Source organism: Labeo rohita, chromosome 3 (assembly GCF_022985175.1).
Source record: "Labeo rohita strain BAU-BD-2019 chromosome 3, IGBB_LRoh.1.0, whole genome shotgun sequence".
In the NCBI taxonomy this organism is placed as follows: domain Eukaryota; kingdom Metazoa; phylum Chordata; class Actinopteri; order Cypriniformes; family Cyprinidae; genus Labeo; species Labeo rohita.
The window spans coordinates 25,216,204-25,239,070 of NC_066871.1; the positions used below are offsets into that span (position 1 = coordinate 25,216,204).

General features: G+C 38.1%; 2 protein-coding genes across 5 annotated transcripts; both read left to right on the forward strand.

Annotated features, from left to right (window-relative positions):
• Positions 1-296: 296 nt before the first annotated feature.
• On the forward strand, positions 297-17,396 carry LOC127162905 (uncharacterized). Of its 4 annotated transcripts, none has more exons than XM_051105824.1 (15): positions 297-604; positions 1,095-1,609; positions 3,265-3,624; positions 7,709-7,876; positions 7,958-8,149; positions 8,265-8,960; positions 10,824-11,051; positions 11,183-12,487; positions 12,648-14,378; positions 14,789-15,715; positions 16,303-16,432; positions 16,565-16,648; positions 16,747-16,844; positions 16,933-17,011; positions 17,129-17,396. In XM_051105824.1, exons 1-15 carry the CDS (start codon positions 415-417, stop codon positions 17,200-17,202), a joined length of 6,777 nt encoding a protein of 2,258 aa, XP_050961781.1. In that variant the 5' UTR covers positions 297-414; the 3' UTR covers positions 17,203-17,396. The 4 variants fall into 4 exon arrangements, with proteins under 4 accessions (XP_050961781.1, XP_050961779.1, XP_050961780.1 ...); XM_051105822.1 differs by having other exon boundaries at positions 298-604; positions 7,706-7,876; XM_051105823.1 differs by having other exon boundaries at positions 298-604; positions 7,706-7,876; positions 10,827-11,051.
• Positions 17,397-18,309: 913 nt separating this feature from the next.
• On the forward strand, positions 18,310-22,567 carry si:dkey-93n13.2 (uncharacterized). The gene is made up of 3 exons (XM_051098140.1): positions 18,310-18,633; positions 20,949-21,680; positions 21,826-22,567. The coding sequence occupies exons 1-3, from the start codon at positions 18,444-18,446 to the stop codon at positions 21,891-21,893; spliced, it is 990 nt and encodes a 329-aa protein (XP_050954097.1). The 5' UTR covers positions 18,310-18,443; the 3' UTR covers positions 21,894-22,567.
• Positions 22,568-22,867: the final 300 nt, after the last annotated feature.

Sequence of the window (22,867 nt, forward strand, 5' to 3'; positions counted from 1 at the left end):
TGACATGTAAATGTATCTAAACAACAGAGAGAGGAAAAGAAAAAAGAAAAATACGTGATGATAGTACTTGTTCCCAACCGAAAAGCATACTGTTGTTGTGATTATCTGACCTCCCAAAGTCACTTGTTCTAATCTAATTTTTCTCAATACGTAAACACGTTGAGAACCGTGTTTATTTTGCGTATAAAGGAACACTTTTACTACCATTTTGTTTTGACTTCCATCGTTTCCATCATGGCTTTCGCGCTGCAGCAGAACGGTGGTGTTTCTCCAGGGCGGTAGGTGGCAGTGAGCAGTTTCCAGCTGCCTTCGAAATTTGAAGGAGAAAAACAAACTGTTAATGCAAAGGGGAAAGCTAGCTCTTTGAGTTGTTTGTCTTTGCTGTTGTATTGCAGCGATAAAAAAAAATACAAAATGACCAAACTGCAGCTTCTGCACCGCGCTCTGAACGAGCGTCTGATGGCGGCGGTGGAGCAGATCATGGAGATGGTCGGCGGTACGGTGCTGGAGTATGAAGAAGAGACGATCCGGGCACGGAAAGAAAACGAGGTTCTGAGACGGAGGCTACGGTGGATGGAGGGGGCAAATCGAGCGGACTGGCCAGGTAACACGACAGACCGAGAATAGTGTAGTTTTTAATGCAAAATACAGCGCAGGACAGGTAGTACGACTAGATGATAGCCTTAACGGGAGTTTTTGCTTGGTTGTTACATAGGTTTGTTTTCTACATCTTATGCACGGCCGTGGACTTTGTTTTGGTGAGATCATCCGCGTGCATTCAGCCTTTGCTCTTTCTTATACAGGAACTTATACATATTTGCTATCAGAACTATACTTACAACTGCATTAGGCCGATGAAAACATTGATCTATGGATTGTCTGCCCGATGATTTCTCTCCAAAACGTTCAGGGGGGCCGCAAACAGAGCTGCCCCCTCTAGAGTCCACAGGAAGAAATTTTCAGTCGCATAAACACACTTCCTTCTGGTTTAAATCAGCCCATTTTACCTACAGATAGCCAGTTTCGTCGTTTGAAAACAGAATTCGCACTTTGTTTAATCAAATTGATGCTCTTTGCTTTCTTTAAAATCTTAGGCCCATCAGAACCCGTTACGCTTTCCACCACAGACGAGACCAATTCATCTCGGCAAGATGAGTGTGCTGTCAACTTTGGAATCGGGCAGGAATCAGAAGGTTTTGTAATCAAAACAGAGTCGACCGAACTCCCCCTGTGCGTTAGACCCGAAAGCAGCATCACCACGTTACCTCAAAGCATTGATCAGGGATCTGACAATGCCGGCACAGCCGTTGGTATTGCCTATGGCCTGGCAGATAGTATGCCTTGGGACTCTCCCCAAAGTTACATGGCCCCTCTGGACTTTGATCCGACGGGATCGGGTCCCAATAGGGTCCGGCACTGGAGAGGACGGAACAGGAGGCAGAGGATGTCCTTTGCCTGTCCGGACTGTGGTAAAGTGTTTGGAACGGAGCAGAGGCTGATGGTTCATATGCGGATTCATTCCACCGAGAGGCCTTATGCGTACCGTCGGCGCAAGGCTTGCTTCTACGGTGACAGTAAGAAAAAGAGGAAACTGCACAGGCTCTCTCAGGTAAACATTATTAAAGTCAACATGACAATTAATATTTTTTAACTATTTGAAGGGTTAGTTCACCCAAAAATTTAAATTAGCCCATGATTTACTCACCCTCAAAATGTCCTAGGTGTATATGATTTTCTTATCTAAGTCGAATCCAGTTGAAGTTATATTAAAAATTGTCCTAACTCTTCCAAGCTTTATAATGGCGGTGGGTGGTTCTGTTCAAAAGTCCTATAAAGTGCATCCATCCATAATAAAAAGTGCTCCACATGGCTCCAGAGGTTGAATAAAAGCCTCCGTATTTATATAGTATCAATATTTAAAACAATCACTTTTCTCTAGCTTGCGCCAACTGTCATACGTGTTAGCCGTTCCGGGTGGATGTCGTAGGATGCATGCATTGCACATGTGCTGCTGTTCTCGTGAAAACCAACGTTTGTTTACAGGAGCAAAGGAAGCAAAGTTTCCAAAGGAAAACCAGTCTCGTCTTGGCTTATATCGAAATCCTCCAACATTTTTCTTTTCAAATTCTCCATTTGTACCTTTTGTGACTGGTGTTTGGTTTTGCTCTCTCCTCTCCGCTTCCGCGTTCATCACTTCTCTGCAGCGCATACGTCCTACGTCATCCACCTGGAACGGCTTCTGTGTACGACAGTTAGCGCAAGCTAGAAAAAAGTGATTATTATGTTTTAAATATGGGTATTTAAATTCAAATTCACTAGGGCACATTATAATGGTACCACATCGGTTATTGTCTGATATTAGACATTTTTTAATTCATTCATATTGGCCGATATTGGATATGTAATAAAGATGCATTTATTTCCCCTATTTTTACCATTTTACCACTTTTAAAAATGATAATTAATTGACGACGTTAAATGTAATTTTAGCTAATAAGTAATGTTGAGATGCCTAAATTTAGTTCCTTCTAGTGTTTTATTTTAAATTTGCTTAGACAAAATAGTATAGAATTTGATTATCATATTTTACTTAATGTGTAATTGTAATATATCTTAAAGGGATAGCTCGCCCAAAAAATTACAATTCTGTCATTAATTACTTCAACATTAGTTACGTTTCAAACCCTTAAGATTTTCGTTCATCTGTGAAACACAAATTAAGATATTTTTGATGAAATCCAGGAGATTTCTGACCCTACATGGCAACGCAGCTGACATGTTCAAGACCTAAAAATGTAGTAAGGACGTCATTAAAATAGTCCATGTGACATCAGTGGTTCTGCCGTAATTTTACGAAACTACGATAATACTTTATGTGCAAACAAAACAAAAATAAATACTTTATTCAACTAATAAAGAGCATTCAGGTTCTATCTCAGAACGCTGGCTCCTGCATCTTGAACACGTGCCAAAGACTGGCATGGAAAAAAAATTAATTGTTTCTTTTTCTTTGCACACAAAGTATTCTCGTAGCTTCATAACATTGCGGTTGAACCACTGATGTCACATGGGCTATTTTAACAATGTCCTTACTACCTTTCTGGGCCTTGAACGTGTCAGTTACATTGCTGTCTGTGCAATATACAGGAACTAATAATGAACTTTTATAAATGTAAAATGAGGAAGTATTAATATGTTAGATAGTCATAGATCATACTTTTTAACAAACAATATTATAATAGCATGTTTTTCTCTCACACGCAGCTATCAAGAGAAATTGTGGATGATCTGTCAGATGGCTCTGAACAGACAAACAGGAGTAGTGCGTCACCTGAACAGCTAGAAACTACTGCACCAGGCCGAGAAGAGCCTGAGAGTGACGACAATAGCAGTGATAAAGAACCAGAAAAGAGAATTACCAGCCCTGTGCGGAATCAGCGTGACAAAAAGAGAGTAGTGAACCAGATGTGTTATTGCCCTCAATGCCCTAAACGGGCGTTCGCTCGGCCCTGTCAGTTAGCCATGCACATGAAGACCCACACGGTCACAGATCTTGTCAACCTGCCCACCCAAGCACAGTCAGGAACTGAGGCGATAGTGGATGTGAAGAGGAAGTTACCCAAGGTACTGCACGTTCTCTAATGTCATAAATAGTGTGTGTAGATATGCATACATAACGACTTTCTTTCCTTCACACTTAAAATTTCTTAAAGATGTAAAAAGATAGTAAGGGGAGAAAATGAACCAGTCATAAAAGCTATATAAATCAACCTATTCTGAATATTTGGTGTGATGTGCATCAACACACAATGTAAATCTCACAAGCAAAGAAAGATATTGCACAGTGCACATTCTGAAGAAGGGGTTGACCATTATGGGGTTTTTCAACGGCTGGTGCTGATATATAGAAAGCAGGGTGGCTGATATTCAATTATAGCCAATGTATACAAACGTTCTGAAATGAAAAGAAATACACACAAAAAAAGAAAACTGAAGCTACTATTTACTGACAAAGTGGCGAGTAGAATTTGTGGGGAGATCAACACATGTAATCAAAATATGCAAATGCTGGCTGATTCATTGGTCTTGCCACCAAAGTGTATGAATAATGAACTCTTCATAGTAGTTCAGTGAATCCTAAGATAGTAAGCATGTATCTTAGGATGAACTACATGCACTCATACATCTACAGCCAATCTACGAAGAGAACAAGAAAGCAACTACTGAAGCGGATGCAGTTTCAACGGTGAGTCTGAGGCCAAAAATGACAGTTATGAAAACGAGAGCTGATATGTGGCTTGAAACACATGTTGTTCATTCAGACAAACTTCTGCATCTTCTATGTTACCCGAGATGTTATTTGATGTGGGGTTGCACCACCAGTTAAAAAAAAAATATAGGTAAAAGCAGCCTTTAAGTTTTTTTTTTTTTTGGTCAGATAATGTGTTTTATGTAACTAGCTAGATGAATAGGAAATAGATTTGTCTAAAGCTGAATTGAAGAACAAAGATAATGTACTGCAACCGCAGCATTTTATCAACTGCTGCTACTTCATTGCTAGTAGTCCACTGCATGAACGCAAAAGCCTCGTTCAGACTGTCAGCCCAAATCCGATTTTTGTGCAGATCCGTTCACATTTCGATAGTCTGAACAGCAACAAACTACATCTGATTTTTGCAAACCTGTTTCAAACTGCATTCACATGTGGTTTGGAATCCTTTTCAAATCACATTCCTGGAACTGTTTCAAGTCTGACTGGTCAGTCATTGCCGATAACCGTGTTGACATATACAGTGCTACTGCACTCACAGCGACCCGAGTTCGATTTCCATCTCCAGGTCCGATCCCGCTCCCTTCTTTCTACCTAATACTTTCCTGTCATCTCTCCACTGTCTCTGAATAATAAAGTAACAAAAGCCCAAAATAAATAAATAAATAAATAAAGTCTGACTTGTCATATCACATTTAGTGTCGCTTTTTCATTTTCTCACGCCACCTAATACGTAAACGCGTCAGGAGTTTTTGTGGAAAGCGTGCTGAACGTCTTTGCAGAAATAAGCTTGTGTTGCTGCAAAGTGCTAGTCCAGAGGAAATATACTGCTAGTTTATGCACTATTCTTTGAGTTTTGAAACCAGCGGAGATGGCAGCAAGGAATAAAGTCGCAAATACCAGCTTCCTGCGTTTTTTCTTGTGCCTCGTAAGATAAAATACAACAGCAACATTTCATCATGTCGTAAGACAACATGTTTATTGCAAATTCTATTGCTGTTATTGTTGTTTTAAGTGTAGGCATAACAACGCAACGGCATTGCTATAGAAATCAATGCAGATATGCAGTAAAACGCTACGGGACACACAAAATCGAATTTGAACAGGTGCGATATACAGTTTGGACAGTCAATCCTTGCTTAGACTGTCAGCACAAATCCGATTTTTGTGCAAATCTGTTTGAAATCCAGTCATATTTAAATAGTCTGAATGGCAACAAACTACATGGAATCCATTTTTTCTTTTCTCCCCCAAATCCATTTCGAGCTACATTCATTTGTGGTTTTGAATCCTATTCAAATCACATTCCTGGAAATCTGTTTCAGTCTGAACAGACAGATCGGATTTAGCGTAGCTTTTTCACATTCTCACGCCATGTAAAACGTAAACGCATCTTATGTTTTTGTAGAAAATCATGAGGAATGTCGCTTTTTATACTGTTAGTATACACACATCTTTGAGTTTTGAAACCAGCGGAGATGGCAGCATGGAATAAAGTTGTACATTCCAGCTTCCTGAGTTTCTGCCGATGCCTCATAAAACAAAATACAATGGCAACATTCTGTCATGTTGTAAGAACATCTGTATTGCAAATTGTATTGCTGTTGTTGATTTTTAACGTAGGCATAAGGCAATGGTATTGCCATAGAAATCAATGCAGATATTCAGTAAAACAAAAGAGTGCTACGGGACACAAATTAGATTTGAATAGTTGCGATACACAGTGTGGACAGTCAGTCATCTAGATCGGATTACAAAAGGATGTGCACAAAATTCAGATTTGGGCTGACCGTATGAACAAGGCTAAAGAAACCTGAGGGATTTAAAAAATATATATATTTAACTGAAATTGAAATTATCAGTACATGCTATCATGTGTTTTCAGTCTAGTAACTAACAGGTAGAAAAAGTAGATCAATTATTAAATTCATCTGAACACTCTGACTAAATTTAGAGTCTTCTAAATTTATCTGAAGACTCTTGATCCATCTCCATCTGATCTGGAGATGGATCAAGCACTATTTATTATAGTTGCAATATATCAGTTTATTCAACTGGTGATTGTTTTTCATTGACCAATTTATAGATTATTTTTTCATACCTTTATGGACCCAAAGATCCCCAGCCAGACTCTCAGCCAACCCAAACCTCTAGTATATAAAAAAAGCAAGATTTGTGTGATACAGTAACTTTTATTTATTATATCACATGACATTATTACATTATGCAATTTGTTAGTAAATAGTTAAGAAATGTCAAAGAATATTGAATGTTTTTCAATGGAGTATCCTCTGGAATGAGCGATAGAAAGCCCTGCATTTAAAATACTAAAAGACCAGTATCACCAGTGAGCTAAAGAAAATATTGTTGCATTTGACTATTAAAATTTTTGTTTGTATTAAGTCAGTTATTTGCATAGTTGAAGTTCATTTTCTAGGTCTGCTTTCACTACTGCATTTAAGTCAAAGCTATGCTTTCAATGCATCCATAATCTGAATACATTCAGTGTTTTATAATATTTTATAATATCTTTAATGCAAATAAGTATCACTAAAGTGTAACACGAATCTTATGCATGTGTTTTTCTTATTGCTTTACAGGTGGAATATCTTTCAAAACGCTGTTTTAGCAAAGTTTGGGACTACTTTTCAAAAGATGCATATGGAGAAGTCTTCTGCCTTGCATGTTCAGCCAGAGTTAGCCAGGGGTCCAACAAGGCTGCTCAGAAGAACACCTCTAATTTATGGTCTCATCTTAGAATAAAGCATCGACGTGCCTTTTTGGAGGCAAAAGGTTTCAGCCGACCAGTCAATATGCTGATCAACACTTTGGACTCAACTCCGATTAAATTAGAGCAGTTTGAGCCAGAAGAACGCGTTGTAGAGGGAGAAGGTGAAATAAAGAACGTTTTGATACCAGAAGAACCATCCAATGGAACTTTGTAAATATGTAAACTATTTGGACACAGTGTTTCTATAGTGTATGTATATACAAAATAGAAAATCATAACGTTTTGGATTTGTTTTTGTTTTCATAAATAAACCATTTGTGTGTATATACAGTGCAACTGCAGTTGTTTTAATAAAATTAGTTTGAAATGAATTCATGAATTTCAGTCTTTCCTGTGGGTAATTTGGTGGTTTACATCCATATAGTAATACATTTTTAATTTTTGTAATGGGAAATCTTGGGGGGGAAAAATGTACTGTAGATTTGAAATGCCACTCATTGTCCTAAAGTATCAGTGCATTGAATTTGCCGCTTTCAGGTTCAATGTTGGAGTCTGTGTTTAAATATGCTGTTTACCTGGAATGACTTCTATTCAAAAATACAGACATTATTCACTTTCATATCCAGGTTGTAATACATTTGGAGCTCATTGCTTATGTCTTTCCATGCTCCTCTCATTGTCAAATGGGCTTGCATTTCTTTCAGAAGCAAAGAAAAAAAGATGTGAAGAAGAAGGCCAAAGTTGGTGGCATAGGTGAATACCGTTGTCCAGAGTGTGACAGAGTCTTCTCTCTGGCAAGCCGGTTGCATTTCCACATGAAGACCCATACGTCCAAAAGGGCTTTATTGTGCAAAGCTCAACAAATCAAGACGGAGGTACCTGCTCACACAAAGCATACATTTGATCTGGATGTATGAATGTGTTGTTTTAAGTTTGGATATTTGTATTCCTCGTAGCTGGAGGCAGTGGCTAAAACTACAGACATACATAGACCATATGCCTGCCCGCATTGCGATAAATTGTTTGCTCGTGAAGGATGGCTGGCGCCGCACATTCGCACTCAACATGGGGAAATAAAGAGCAGGAGCAATTACTTTAAGATCATGTACGGCAGTGGCCGTACAAGGTCACAACAGACTTTCACCAAGGTTAGTTTTTAGATTTGTCATTGAATATGCAGATGTTAATATATACTTGCAGAGACACTGATCTTGTATTTCTGTATAATAACCCACATTCCTTTTTTTTTTATTGATCGATAAGCGAATTATTAAGCGCACTGAGAGACAGAATGTCACTGAGAAGCCGAGACCGAGGAAACGGAAAAGTAAAAAATCAAGAAGGGTCGAGGCTAAACAACCTCAAACAAGTGAGGTGTCCATCCAGGTTGTTCGTTTAGCCACAGTCGCAAAAGATGAGGATGAACAAAGTGAAGATATTCCTATAACAGACACAGATGAGGATGAACAAAGTGAAGACCTTCCTATAATGGGTACAGATGAGGCTGAACTAAGTGTGGATCTTTCTAAAATGGGCACAGATGAGGCACAACAAAGTGAAGATCTTCCTGAAACGGGCACAGATGAGGCACAGCAAAGTGCAGATCTTCCTGAAACGGGCACAGATGAGACACAACAAAGTGCGGATCTTCCTATAACGGGCACAGATGAACCAGAGAGCATTTCTGAGCAATCAAAGGACACCTCAGGCCAGAAGGAGGAAGAGAGGAGGAAGAAGGGGTTTCCATGCAAAACATGTGGCAAAAGTTTTGTTCTGGAGAAGAAGCTGAAGAAGCACTCAAGGAAACATGTAGGAAAAAAGATTCATGATGTGAGGAAACGGAAAAGAGAGCAAGCTTTAATGGAAACGAAGCTTAGGGAACAAGAACAAAGGAGACGGGAGGAAAGTGAGAGGCTTGAGGCTAAGATGTCCACAAGTAATCGCAACTCAAATACTACGGTATGTGTTCTTTTCAAAAACCTGAAGAATGATGACTTCACATTTCATAGTTTTAAATCATGAAAGCAAATCAGATAAGCATGATTTGCTTAATGAGGAGAATTTAAAGCAATCTGTGGAACCAGGGACATAGAAAACAAGGAAAAATCAACTTATATGGAATAAAAGCAAAAATGACCATGTGACGTGGGTTAGTCTAATGAGTGCCCTTTGTTTTGCACATTAAAATGTAAATTATAACCTTAACAATGAATAACTAATACCAAATTACTAGATATAACAGCCAATTGTTTTATCTTGTAACTTTATTGTATGTTTTGTTTGAATAATGTGTATTTGTTAGGGATGTAACGATATCAAAATCTTACAATATGATAATATCTCAATGTGAAGTCCACGATACAATATTTATTGCGATATTTAAAAAAAAAAAAGACAAATGAAGACTTGAAGAAAAAAGAGAACAATTAAAGAAATTAAATTCTTCTAAATCTAATGCTCTTTGAGAGTTCAAAATGAAAAGCTCCAGCCCATGTTTTTAGCTAAGAAAGGTTAGAGAAAAAGTGAGTGAACTGACTTGTACCTGAACTTTAAAGTAGGGCTGCACGATTAATCGAATGCGTTTATGAGGCGTGCTTAGTCAGTAAAGCCGGTACTTTGATTAGTAGTAAAGCTCCATCAGGTGCGTTCAGCTGGAGCGGCAATTAATACACAGAGCCGTAAATCACTGACAAGCTACGCCAAATCGCGCTCATAATCGCATTCGATTCGATTAATTGTGCAGCCCTACTTTAAAGGGGACACAACCCTCTTTTTAGTTGTGGTATAATGTCTGTCTAAATTACATTCACACTGGTGTTTTAGAAGCCAAACAAATTAGAAATATAATAATAATAATAACAATTTTATATTATTGTTATTCCTATGACAGTAATAGCCATATATTGTAAAACAATTGCACTGTAAAATAAATGGAAATGAATATTTTAATGATCGTAAGTATATTATTTTTCCTTTACAACACAGTAGGGAAATTACAATACTTAGTTCCTAATTTCTACACTTGAAAAAAAGAGATATTTTGAATTTGGACTGCAGTAACGTGACCTATTTAAACCACTTGCTACCAGCAATTTTATTTTGATGGAAATGTCAGTAGAAGTTTTATTTTGACAGAAAACTACTGCTTCAGTGAAAACAGGCTTACAAAAATGCGAAAAACACTACAAATCTAGTGAAATGCTGTATCATCTGCTGCAAAAATAAAGCCTAATTGGTGGTTGTGGTTGTCCATTGCATTTACTGTGAACAGAGCCTCTCTGGGGCGTGGAAAAAGACCAGATCACAAGCTGATTGCCTGATAGAGGTTTGCAGCGAAAACAGATTTGATGAAGGGATTAAGCCATATTGTGCTTTCAGATTTAGTTAATTTGACAGATACTGTGCCAAAGCATAATGGCCCACAACACAACTTTAAAGACCTTTTATATTAAAATAAGAAGTTTAAATATATTTTTAAAAAACTCCACTTTTTGCCTAGAAGACCTATTGTTTCATATCGTCATGTGACCACGATAATATCAAGACAGTTTTGCTATTGCGATACCATGATACTGATAATATCGTTACATCCCTAGTATTTGTACATTGGTATTGTAAATTCTAATACAGGAACCTGCAAGTCTAGTAATGCCTTTCATTATGTTCCAACTTGTATTATATAACTTTAGCTTAAGATAATACATTGCAAGTCATTGAATTTAACACCTAAAATGTTAAATGACCATTTTTGTTGAAGGCCCTCATTTTATAGATTATCTCATGCACAAATATGTATTCAAATTATTTTTCGTACCCCTTCAGCAGACACCTCAAGGATCCACAAACAAAGATTCATTACAGAAAAGCAGAACCAGAGGTCAAGGACCACTACCCTGCCCGTTTTGCGGCAAAGTTTTTGCTTGGGAAATGCGGCTGTTGATGCATATGCAGATTCACTGTGGCGAGAAACCCTACGCCTATCGGCAGCGTAAGAAACATTTTTATGGTGACCTGAAAAGGGGCCAACTCCCGGAAACCCATAATGAGGAGGTAGGAAAGACTGTGTGATTAATCATTTTGACTGCTAGTTTCATCCAGTTTCATTTCTTCAAGACTAAATGCTAAAGACTGTTGTTTAAGTCATTATAAGAATGGTTGATTGTTGCTTTCCCCCAATGCAGCCTTCGGGGGACAAAAGTGATGAGTCTGAAGAATCTGTGAGTGAAGAGATGGCGAATAAGGACGGATCTGCACATCTGAGCAGCAGTGCAACTCATACAGTGTCTGGATCTCCTGCAAGCAGTACTGAGACCATTGCAGCAGCAAACCATACTGGCAGCCCCGGGCTTTTACCTCAGACAGCTATCGAGCAGCCTACCACCTCTTACAAGAGAAATGAAAGAACCAAACCCGAGATGGTCAGCAACATCATGAGCCACTTCAATATGCAGCCCAGGATAGTTCTACAACCAATTAGGACTGAACGCAAGTACTGGGGATCAATGCCTGGGGTAGCTGATTTAAAATCAAGTTGCTCTGAAAAAAGTAGTGGCTTATACTCAGTAGTGGTTGATGATGAAATGGCAGATGCTGTGCAAGATAAAATTGTGGATTCCAATCTTTGCACATTGCCAGTGGAATTCTCTGGTCATGGCAGCCAGAACACTGTTGATCCAGAGACAGAAATAGTTTCTGTGGAGGTTGGATCTTCACAGCGTGATTCGGATGTAGAGCTTGAAAACACTGGGGGTCCGCTGCCCATTGAATCCTCTGAGGGAAATAAAGCAGAGGGTCAACAAAAAGACAACCACAACCTTAATCTTCCTGGTGTTTCTGAAAAAACAGCCAGAAACCAGGTATCACTTATAGTCATAGATGACAAACTAGAGCAGTCATATGCAAGAACTGCTAAGGAAAATGCTCTGTCTGAATGTGGAAGATCGAAGTGTGATTGGAAGTGTGATTGTAAAAACATTTCTGGTATGAAATTGACGGTCATGCCGCAGAGTAGCGTTCTAGAATCTTTGTTCAAGGAAACTAGTTCTGACACCATGCAGAAGAACATTGACTCAAAAGTAGTTTGTGTTGTCCTCTCAGATATTGAAGACAATGTTGATGAAGACGTGTTGGGTCCCTCCAAAGGTTTAGATAAAAAGAAAAGAGCCTCTGTTACTAGCATTCAAAATGAACAATTAGATGTGGGGAGCAAACCTGGCAACAATCCCTCCAGCAACTCAAACTTTCCAGCTCCAGGTGCAGCTGAATCCACCAAATCTATTGATGGTGCCTCGCAACATGCCGACGATCAGAGTATATCAAATGACCCACCCAGAGACCAAATGACTGCCATCAGACAAACAGAGGACAGGCCCATGATTTCAAAGGAGAGAACATCATGTGAAACATCTGATATGGAAGTTAACGCTGACATGGAGATTGTCAGTGGCGGTGAAAGACAAAATAAGAAACTGGGTCAGAACAACCAGGTATGCAACACTAGCAGATTAAAAAGCACAATACGGACTCCAAAGTAAATCTGTTCTTAATCAATCTGTGGAAATGTACAGAGATATGTAAATACACGAAGAGAGAATTCTCAGTTTATATTTAATTACACTGTTTTCTTTTGAATTTTCTTAATGTCAGATGTCAGAATCTGTTCTGGATGATTCATCTGACAACTCTGAAATCTCAGGGATGAATGAACCTACTGTACAAAATGTGAAAACCAATGAGTTATTTGTGAAAAGTTCTGAAGAATTCAAAATGCCCTCACACTTTTTCACAACCAGTCAAACCTCTGATGGTAGATGCTGCAGTGGAGAACAAAAAACAGTAAAGCAAACACCAAATTGTCGGTTGTGTGGGAAGGCATGTAGAAAGATAGAGCTGCACCTAAGGTGTGATCACACAGGAGAACCTGAAGTGGTAAAAGCTTTAAGTCTTGACAAAGACTGTAAAGAAAGAAAACTGTCGTTGAGCAGTTTTGCTATTAAAAAGAACGTCAAGCAACCTAGCGATTCTAGAATGGATTGTGATGAAGATATTGTTCACTGCATTTTTTGCCGGGTGTCTTATCGATGGAACGCATTTCGGGAGCATGCTCTTATATGTACGCACAACAAGAACCCAGCTGCATCCAGCAAAACTCAGGAAACTTTTGATGCAGAATTGGGAAATCTTGCTCCAGACACTATCAGCCCTATCAATGAAGCTTTAGAGCCAACTAATGCTCCTTCATCAGATCTTCCAGATTTAGGTGATCGTCCTGTTCTAGAAAGTAGGATATGTGAGGCGAAGAAGAACCACACTTTAGTGTCAGATGGTCCCCAAATTCTATACACTAATGACAGCACAGAACAGAAGATCTGTGATCTGAAACCCTCAAGTCCTCCTAATCTTGACTCTTGCCAGAGTGTTGCTCCAAAAACCTCTTATCCAGAAGTGGAGGAGGAGCCTACTGTTTCTCACATTGTCAGCAGCATAGCTCAAATTGAGCTTAATGCACAATTATTAAAGCCATCTGTTCTAGATTCTCACAAGTGTTCTGCAATAAATCCTTCTGATTTGGAATTTTCATTTAGTGGATCACGGAACACTGATGTGGAGATGCTGCAACCACCAATTCTAGATTCCCGCCAAACAACCCTAGTTGTAGAATCTAGAGTTCCAGCCCTTTATATTTCAAACACTGGTTGTAATGTTCTTCAGCAGTCCACTATAAAACAAACAGATCATCTCCGACTTGTGAACCAACTATTTTCTTCAGATCCAGAAGTGTCTTGTGATCCAGAACCTGATGGTTATTCTCGTGATGCTGAAAACCTTCAGATCTCTTCAGAACCAAAGGTTCCTTCAAGTTCTGCATCCTTAAACTCTTCTTCAGAATGCAGTTCAGAATCAAACAGTACTCCCAATCTAGCTGTGTTTGGTGAGGCATATTTGGGTACTAATGAGACAGAGCAAACCCAAGATTCAGATGTAGAAAGAAACATCTTTATGATCTCAGGCAGCTCTGATGTGCATCTAGAACCTGAGAGTCATCATTCTCCAGATCCTAATAGCTATAACATTGAACAAACGCAGTGTCAGCAGCCTGAAACTATTGAAAATCCAGATGCTAGCAGAAGTGGTAATCAGCCAACAGCTGATCTACAATCTAGAACCGTAGGACACATGTCTTACGTGAAATTGCAAGAGTGTGATCTTCAAGAGGACCCTGAGGAGATCACTGATGAGAATGACAATGCTTGTGCTGTTGAAGTTCAACATGAGTCGAGCATATCAGTGACAAGTGAGCAAAAGAGAAAAAGAGTCCACCAGAGCAGCTGTCTGAAAAAGGAGTCAAAGAAAAGTTGTCCAAGTTCTTATTCTCAGGTTATTTTTTGGTTATTTGGTTTGTTTTTTGCAATGCAAGGTTTTAGTGCAGGGGTGGGGAACCTTGATCTTGGAGGGCCGGTGTCCATGCAGAGTTTAGCTCCTACCTGAAAAAAAAAAAAAAAAAAAAAAAATACCAACCTGTGTCCTGAAGACCTTGTTCAGGTGTGTTTGATTAGAGTTGGAGCTAAACTCTGCAGGGGACACTGGCCCTAGAGGATCAATGTTCCCCACCCCGCTTCAGTGCTTTGTTTTTTGATAGAATTCTGCTGTAGCATTGTACATATAATGAAAAGCACCGATCTGAGTGCTAATATGCAAAAACTGACCATACAAAGAATTTTGAATTGTGTTTTTTTAAAATGTGGATGAATTTACTATTTATTTTTATTGCTTCGTTGCAAAAACAGGGTTCTGAATGCCAAACCAGTTCCACTGATGACAACTCCAGTGTGTTACATCACTGCCTTTACTGCAAGCAACAACACTACAGAATGATGGATCATCTTCAGTCAGTTCATCATAATGAACCAGAGGTGGCAAAAGCTCTTACCTTTGACAAGAGCTCACAAGAAAGGAAACAAATTTTGAACCTTCTACAAACCAGGGGAAATGTTGTACGCAACACAAACGTGGTTCAAAGTAGTAAACAAGATTTAAAACCACTTAGGAAGTTTGCATCATATTGCTCGTTTGAGGATAGTGTTTATTGCATCTACTGTTTAGGGTTATTCAACAAGAAGTCTTTTGCTTCGCATTTAGTGCAGTGCAAGGGCAAATCTACTCAAAGTGCTGAGGCTAGCTGTGGTGAAATGCTCCCTAATGCTGGGCCCGTTCCTCCAACTCCTGCACTTATTTCCCCCACTTGTCCAGAAGAGACTAACGCCAATATGGAACCATCAGGTCTTCATACCATCTATGAAAATGAAAAAGGACGTTCTTCCCTTCCAGAGCTCAACTGCAATGTAGAGCAACCAGACATCTCAAGTTCAAATGAGGAGGTTGGAAGTAATAGACAGGTAGAGGGTGCTATTTTACAATTCACACATTGTGAATTGAAGTCAGGTAATTCTCCAAATCCAAGCACTGGTCAAGAATCAACAGACTGGAAGAATGAAGGAGTAAGTCTCTTAAAGTGCAATGTTGATCAAGAAAGGGCAGTGACACCAACTTCAGGCACCAGCTCCATCGGTGCTCATCCAGAATATAATGTACTCAGAAATCCATCTGATGATTTCAGTCCACCTCAAAATGCCCAAACTCTGTCTAATGACACATACAAGAGTGGTGTGAAACCCCAAACTTATGAAACAGGGAAGAGGAGGAGGAAGAGTCGGGTAAATATCATTGTTAAATGACACATTCTGAACTTTGTTCTTCAGGACTCTCTATTAGTAGATTCTTCACATTCAAGGATTAGTTCACTGTTTTCAGTCGAAATGACATTTTTTGAGGAAAACATTCCAGGATTTTTCCCCATATGGACTCCAGGACTTCAGTGGGGATCAACAAGTTGAATGTCCAAATGGCAGTTTCAGTGCAGCTTCAAAGGGCTCTATATGATCCCAGCCAAGGAATAATAGTCTTATCTAGCGAAACGGTCAGTCATTTCATATATATATATTTTATAAACCACAAATCTACAACTCGGCTGGGATCGTGTAAAGCCCTTTGAAGCCACACTGAAACTGCAATTTGGACCTTCAACCTGTTGATCCCCATTGAAGTCCACTATATGGAGAAAAATGCTGGAATGTTTTCCTCAAAAACTTAATTTCATTGCGACTAAAGAAAGAAAGACATGAGCATCTTGGATAACATGGAGTAAATTATACGCAGAACTGTAAAGTTCCAGTACATAGACAGCATTTTTAATGAACAAAAGAATAAGCAGTGGTGTTGTTTTCTCCTTTCATTTATATAGTCAGTGATCATGGGTGATGACTTGCTGCGTGCAGGAGAGATGTCCAACTCCAGACTACATGTCTGCCAGCACTGCAAGGCAGCTTTCGGCAGTTCATACACTCTGCGCAGACATGAATACACTCACACGGGTCAGTGTGTGCAAAACCCATTTTTAATACACACATGAACACATATTGCAACTCAAAGCAAAGTAATCACAATGGAAAGAGCCAGGATCCTTATTTACGCTAATTCATGTTTTTTTTTTCATATCCACACAGGTGAGAGGCCATTCTGGTGCAATCAGTGCAATATGGGCTTCATCCAGAAGTATCGACTTTTAAAGCACACATTTGCATGCCATGGTGAGTTAATTCCACTTCAGTTTTTCAGATTACTTTTATGTAATTTATCAAAATCAGAGCTTTGTATGAATTGTTAAAGTGTTTTTGTTGTCTTCAAGGGGACACAACATCTAATGCAGACCAGGAAAAACTGAAAAGGGCAACGAGAACAATTCAAGATGGCGAGACGTCATTGAATAATGAAGCTTGTATACAGGTAAAACGTTTTTTTTTTGTTTTTTTTTTTTACTTCAGAAATGCTTTGTTCTTATAAGAGAATGGAATGAACATTGTTTTATTGACAGCCATCAACAAAGACTCCTGAGGATTTACCAAATACTGTTACAGATGACACAGGGGAAAAAGTTGCAGATACAAAGCAAGGTAAAGCTACTGCTTGTCATGCAACCCTAAAAAGCATCAAAAGACACTAAGTATTTCTTGTATGTCTTTTAAAGCTTGTCACTTTCTTTTTTCTGACTGGAGATGCTTTTGTTTCAGACACTGAGGCGAGAGGGTTCAACTGGGAGGAAGCAGGACAAAGTCATGTCAAAGACTATGACACAAGTTGCTAGAAGTTATTGTTTACATCTTAGTGTTATGTTTTTTTAAAGTCGAAACATTTTGTAAATATGTCTCATAATGTTTTACAATGTTGTCTCATTCTGATGGGCTCAATACTTTTACGGAATGATTAATTTCAGCCTGCTGTACTGTGCAGATAATAGCATATGTTTATTAAATAATTAAAGATTGAGAATAAAAAAACTTGAGGGTCGTTTTTTTGGTATTTTTTGGCATTACTTCAGTCTTCATTGTCACATGATCCTTTAGAAATCATTCTAAGTTGCTGAGTCTGTGTTCAAGAAACATTTTATCTGTGTTGAAAACAGCTGTGCTGATTAATATTTTGGTGTAAATCATGATACGGTTCTTTAAAGATTCTTTAATGAATGGAAAGTTTCAAAAAAGCAGTGTTTAAAATTAAAATATTTTATAAATATTTTAGATTTTAAAAATCTACAAACATTACAAATGTCTTCGCTGTCACTTTTGATCATTTAGTATAAACAACTATAAAATCGGCAACTAAATGTGATATTTTAATTGCTGGCAACAAGTTTCAGGATACTGGTTTAAAAAAAACAGGTTTAATGGGCTTCGTGAGTTAAAAAACTCTGTCATGATTTCATTTATTTTATTTATTTTATTTTTTTACTTTTAAATATTAAAGCACATTTAAATGTAACATTTTTACTACACAAATATGCTTTAGGCTATATTTTGCTCAGTATCCATAGTTTAGCTTTAAAAGCTAAATTATTTAACTACCATTTTTACACTGCTGATGGTGTTTCGTTCAACTAGTTGCAGTTCGACTAGACGTAGAACTGGTTTTCTTGTTTCCAGGTTTTGTTTTTGTTTTTATTCCAGGTACCAAGAGATAAGAGTGTTCTTGAAAAATGAAATGTCTGGCTCCAGTTGCATTGTGAGCAGCTACGAAAACTCGTAAAAGTATGTTTATTAGATTCTCTGTTTATCATTACAAATGCTGAGAGTGCTATGAGAGTGAAGCAATGACTGAATATAGCTCTCATGAATACATTTATTTGGTCAAAGTCTTTATTGTAAAAGCTGTCCTGTCTCCTCCTGACCTGTGAAGGGTGCTAGAGTCACTTCAGTTAGCACAGCAACCCAATGTGCTGGAGGTTTGATTTTAAAGGGGGAACTTTCACGCGCTCGTCTCTGGTGTTATCGGTACCTGTATCGTCTGTATTTATCGTTTGAAAACAGCGACCTGAAATAAAGCAGTACAATGACTAAACTGGATCGTCTGAACACTTTCATGACCGAGCGCTTGATGGCTGCTGTGAAGGAGATCATCATCACAGTCGGCAGAACGGTTCGGGAGTATGAGGAGGAAACAGAGCGAATCCGGAGCGAAAACAAGCGACTCAAAGAAATGTTGAGAGACTCCGGCTGCTTCAATGAACAAACAAATGCTGGTAAGACGATTCAATGATTAAACTCTATAAAATATCATGTTTAGAATAGGGAATAACATTTTGACTAGATCTAGAATTATGTATTTTTTTCATCAGTTTTGTTTTCATTTGTCCGCGTGTTTTGGTTGTAATCATGATTCCTTGTTTGATTCATGACCACGAGGTAATAAATGTATCTATTCTTGATTAGTTGGTGTACTGGAGGATGTGTGACTCAACACTGACCTTTTGAAGTATATTACACGAGTTAAGCAATGCAGGAAATAAAAACGATGTTTTGAGTTTTGTGACTTTTAATCCAGTGTAATATCTAGTTTGCTATTAAAGCTTGTCAAAACTGTATTAAATATACACATTTTATATTAGTCTCTTTGCGGAAAACGGACCAGAAATATTAATGACTCATCATGCACTCGTTGGCGTGTCCAATTTTTGTAGAATCAAATGCTTTCCAGAACATACATTTCACAAGAATACTAGTAGCAAATGATTCACTGCTGTGACACGAGTTAAAATTTACATTAAATGAAAATCCTTATAATTTGTTTGTATGTAAATGATCATCTTATGAGCTATTCATCCATGCATTTTTACTTTTTTTTTAACCCTATTTATTAAAAATATCAGGTTTTCTGGAGACTTGTGTCTTATTAATAATTTAGTCCACTTAAACTACACCACCGCAAGCTAGCACTCACTTGCTTGCAATCAAAATTCAATCAACAACTAATAGAATTTAGTCCCCACCTTAGAATTTTTCTTTTTTATTAATTCGTTTCACTCAAATGTATGTCACAATATGGAAGAAAAGATCTGTCACTACCTTTCTATATTTAAAAAAAGTGATTAGGAGTCCTTATATGTGACCCTGGACCACAAAACCAGTCATAAGTAGCATGGGTATGTTTGTAGCAATGGCCAACAATACATTATATGGGTTAAAATTTTTATTTTATGCCAAAATCATTATGATATTAAGTAAAGATCATGTTCCATAAAGATATTTTGTAAATTTCCTACTGTAAATATATCAACACTTAATTTTTGATTAGTGATATGCATTGCTAAGGACTTCATTTGGACAACTTTAAAGGTGATTTTTCTCAATATTTAGATTTTTTTTTTTTTTTTTTTGCATCCTCAGACTCCAGATTATTCAATAGTTTTATTGCCAACTATTGTCCTGTCCTAATAAACCATACATCAAAGGAAAGCTTATTTATTCAGCTTTCAGGTGATGTATGAATTTAAATTTCACAAAATTGACCCTTATGACTGGTTCTGTGGTCCATTCTATTTCAGCTTTCAGCTTTATTAATAAGCAAATCAACAGAGGAACAAAATCTGTTCCATCTTTAAAGGAATAGTTCACAAAAAATTAAAATTCTCTTATTAATCACTCACCCTCATGTTGTTCCAAACCTGTAAGACCTTCGTTCATCTTCAGAACACTTAAGATGTTTTTGATGAAATCTGAGAGCTTTCTGACGCTGCGTAGACAGCAACACAACTGACACGTTCAAGGCCCAGAAAGGTAGTAAGGACATTGTTAAAATAGTCCATGTAGAAACATGTGACTTGTTGCTAAGAGACACTTGACAAATGAAAACAATATGCATTCTAAAATCAGCTGAAAATATCAAAAATGTTTGATATCCCCTGACTGGATGGAATCAAAGTCCGAAGGTAAAAAATCAAGTCTGTGACCAACATACACTACATGATTTTCTATGGAATCTGTCAGTTCATATCTGCAGACTGGCTCTGACTTTCGGCAACTAGCATCAACTTATTCAGACTGTAAATCAGCTAAAAATTGGGGCAAAAACCAATCTGTGTATGAACGCTGCCTCCTGCATCAGCAACACCACACGCATGTGTCGCATTTCACTCGTGAACGTGCATCGAAGACCAACATAGAAGAGAAAAATTGTTGACTAAAGTTGTTATTTTTGTTTTCTTTGTGCACAGAAATTATTCTCATAGCTTCAAAATGTTACGTCTGAACCACTGATGTCACATGGAGTATTTTAACAAAGTCCTTACGACCTTTCTGGGTCTTAAACGTGTCAGTTGCATTGCTGTCTATGCAGGGTCAGAAAACTCTCAGATTTCATCAAAAATCTCCTAATTTGTGTTACGGGTTTGGAACGACATAGAGGTGCATAATTAATGACAGAATTTTCATTTTTGGAATGGAATGTTCAATAAAATATCCATAGCTGTAGGGCACATAACAGATTCACGTGGATCTTTTTATCTGTATAGAGTAAATGTTATGATGTTGTTTTTTTTTTTGTTTTTTTTTTTTTCAGCTCCGGTGCAGTCTTATCAGCCTGCCTCCCCTGGGCAGCCCGGATGGATCTGCATCCAGAATGAGGAGCCAGAACCCTTTGAAGAGATCCAGCAGGACCAAAGCCAGAGGCTTGGCGAACAACATCCCTTCATAAAACCGGAAAAGCCTGAGTACTCTGTCGATGCTTACAGGGAATCTGTAGCTTTGCCATCAAAAGCCAACAACAATGACGGCTCACACGTGTGCACCGATCACTCAGACACAAATCCTATTGAGGATGAAATGACAAACTGTCATTTCCCATCTAAAATCAAAGTCGAATTCATGAACTCCAGTTTGTGTTCAGGCGATGCGATTGGAAGCACTGAAGATGCGTACCAGAGCTGGTCGCCACACAGTCCAGATTTGCCTTTAGGGACATCAGACATCTACAGAGCACAACACCCAAACCAGCCAACATACACTAACAGTGAAGCACCCGCCACAGTATCTCAGCATAGCAGTTCATCTCATGACGCCAGTCATGTTTCATATCACAACATATTATGTACAAATAGGGCCTACTGTAGCAGTAAATGCTGTGAAATGCAAAAGAGGACTATAGCCAAATCAAGCCCCGTATGGAAGTATTTCTCTCTAAAAGAGGGAGACTGTAGCAAAGCAGTGTGCCTTATGTGTAGGGCCGTCATATCGCGGGGTCGCAAAGAATACACAACGTCGGCCCTTCTAAAGCACCTTCGGATGAAACATGGTAAATGTTGACGTTATCATTTGCTCTCTGATTTTATATATACGTATGTGATGTACAGTATTTTCTGTTCAACTGCTTTTACGGTGCTTGAATAATAGGATACATATGAGGAAAGCCAGACATTATCTTTGTGTTATTCCTGCAGGAAATGCGCTAATCTTTGGCTGCGCTCAGAAGAGACGAATGAAAGAAATTACGAGAAAGACTGTGTGAAAACCACTCTCAGCCAGTATGGACACTGGCTATTGTGCATCATGGCCAACCTCTGAGTGTTTTCAAACCAATCGTTTCAGCAAAATCTACATCAGCTTGAGATAGGGCACTCAGAAATTTAGGCATACAATAAGTCATCCAAGCCTTCTGGTTATGGTTACACACAAAGAGTAAAATCCTTCAAAAAACCGTCAAAATCTTTAGTCCATCTACCTTTTTCTGAATGCAGAAATCTCGCCCGACTGGAGCGGTGCTTTACATTTCCGGTCTCTAGTGTTTCTAGTCAAAATAACATATTTTTCAAGCTGATAATATAACGTTAAACCTGCATACATTTTCATATTTAGTTATACTGAAAAAGTTTCCGGAGACCGGAACACGGAAGCACTCAAACGGAAGTTAGAATCCTTCATGGCGCCGCTCATAGGTTACTCAGGAAAAAGGTGGATAAGTTACTGATAAATTAATTTCATCGTGTTGTCTAAAAAAAATAACCGGATGTACATACTAGCTAGGGCATGATTAATATGAAAGAAAACTGTAATAAAACAAAAGAGATTTAATAATTTTACAGACATTTACAGAATATTTTACCACCCACTGAAATGTAAGATGGTTGAGGCTTTGATCCTGATTTGTCTTTTATACTCATTTTTGCAATAAATGAATCCTGGTTTAACAGTGTGTTGAGATTTTTGTTTGTTTCAGTGTGAGCCACCTATATATATATATATTTATAAAGTTTAATTTACAAATGTTGTATTTATAGACATAGGAACATTAATAAAGGAAGTTTGTGTATGTGTAAACAAAGCTCAAGTATTTTTGCCTTTCTGTTCAGGAGTTGAGTTAAAAATTTCTGTAAGTCATCATGAGAAACATTTTCGTCATAATGACGTAGTTTCTTACGAGATGTAAAGTCATTATGAGAAATGATCTCATTATGAGATTATACTAAGCCATGATTATTAGTT

What these genes read in the sequence shown, in the direction of transcription:
- si:dkey-93n13.2 (XM_051098140.1), top strand. Translation starts at nt 18,444, where the DNA reads ATGACTAAACTGGATCGTCTGAACACTTTCATGACCGAGCGCTTGATG. An exon ending in CAATGAACAAACAAATGCTG is followed by an intron (nt 18,634 to 20,948) that starts GTAAGACGATTC and finishes TTTTTTTTTCAG; the next exon opens with CTCCGGTGCAGTCTTATCAG. An exon ending in GCACCTTCGGATGAAACATG is followed by an intron (nt 21,681 to 21,825) that starts GTAAATGTTGAC and finishes TTATTCCTGCAG; the next exon opens with GAAATGCGCTAATCTTTGGC.
- LOC127162905 (XM_051105822.1), top strand. Translation starts at nt 415, where the DNA reads ATGACCAAACTGCAGCTTCTGCACCGCGCTCTGAACGAGCGTCTGATG. An exon ending in TGAAGAGGAAGTTACCCAAG is followed by an intron (nt 3,625 to 7,705) that starts GTACTGCACGTT and finishes CATTTCTTTCAG; the next exon opens with AAGCAAAGAAAAAAAGATGT. An exon ending in GCACACATTTGCATGCCATG is followed by an intron (nt 16,649 to 16,746) that starts GTGAGTTAATTC and finishes GTTGTCTTCAAG; the next exon opens with GGGACACAACATCTAATGCA.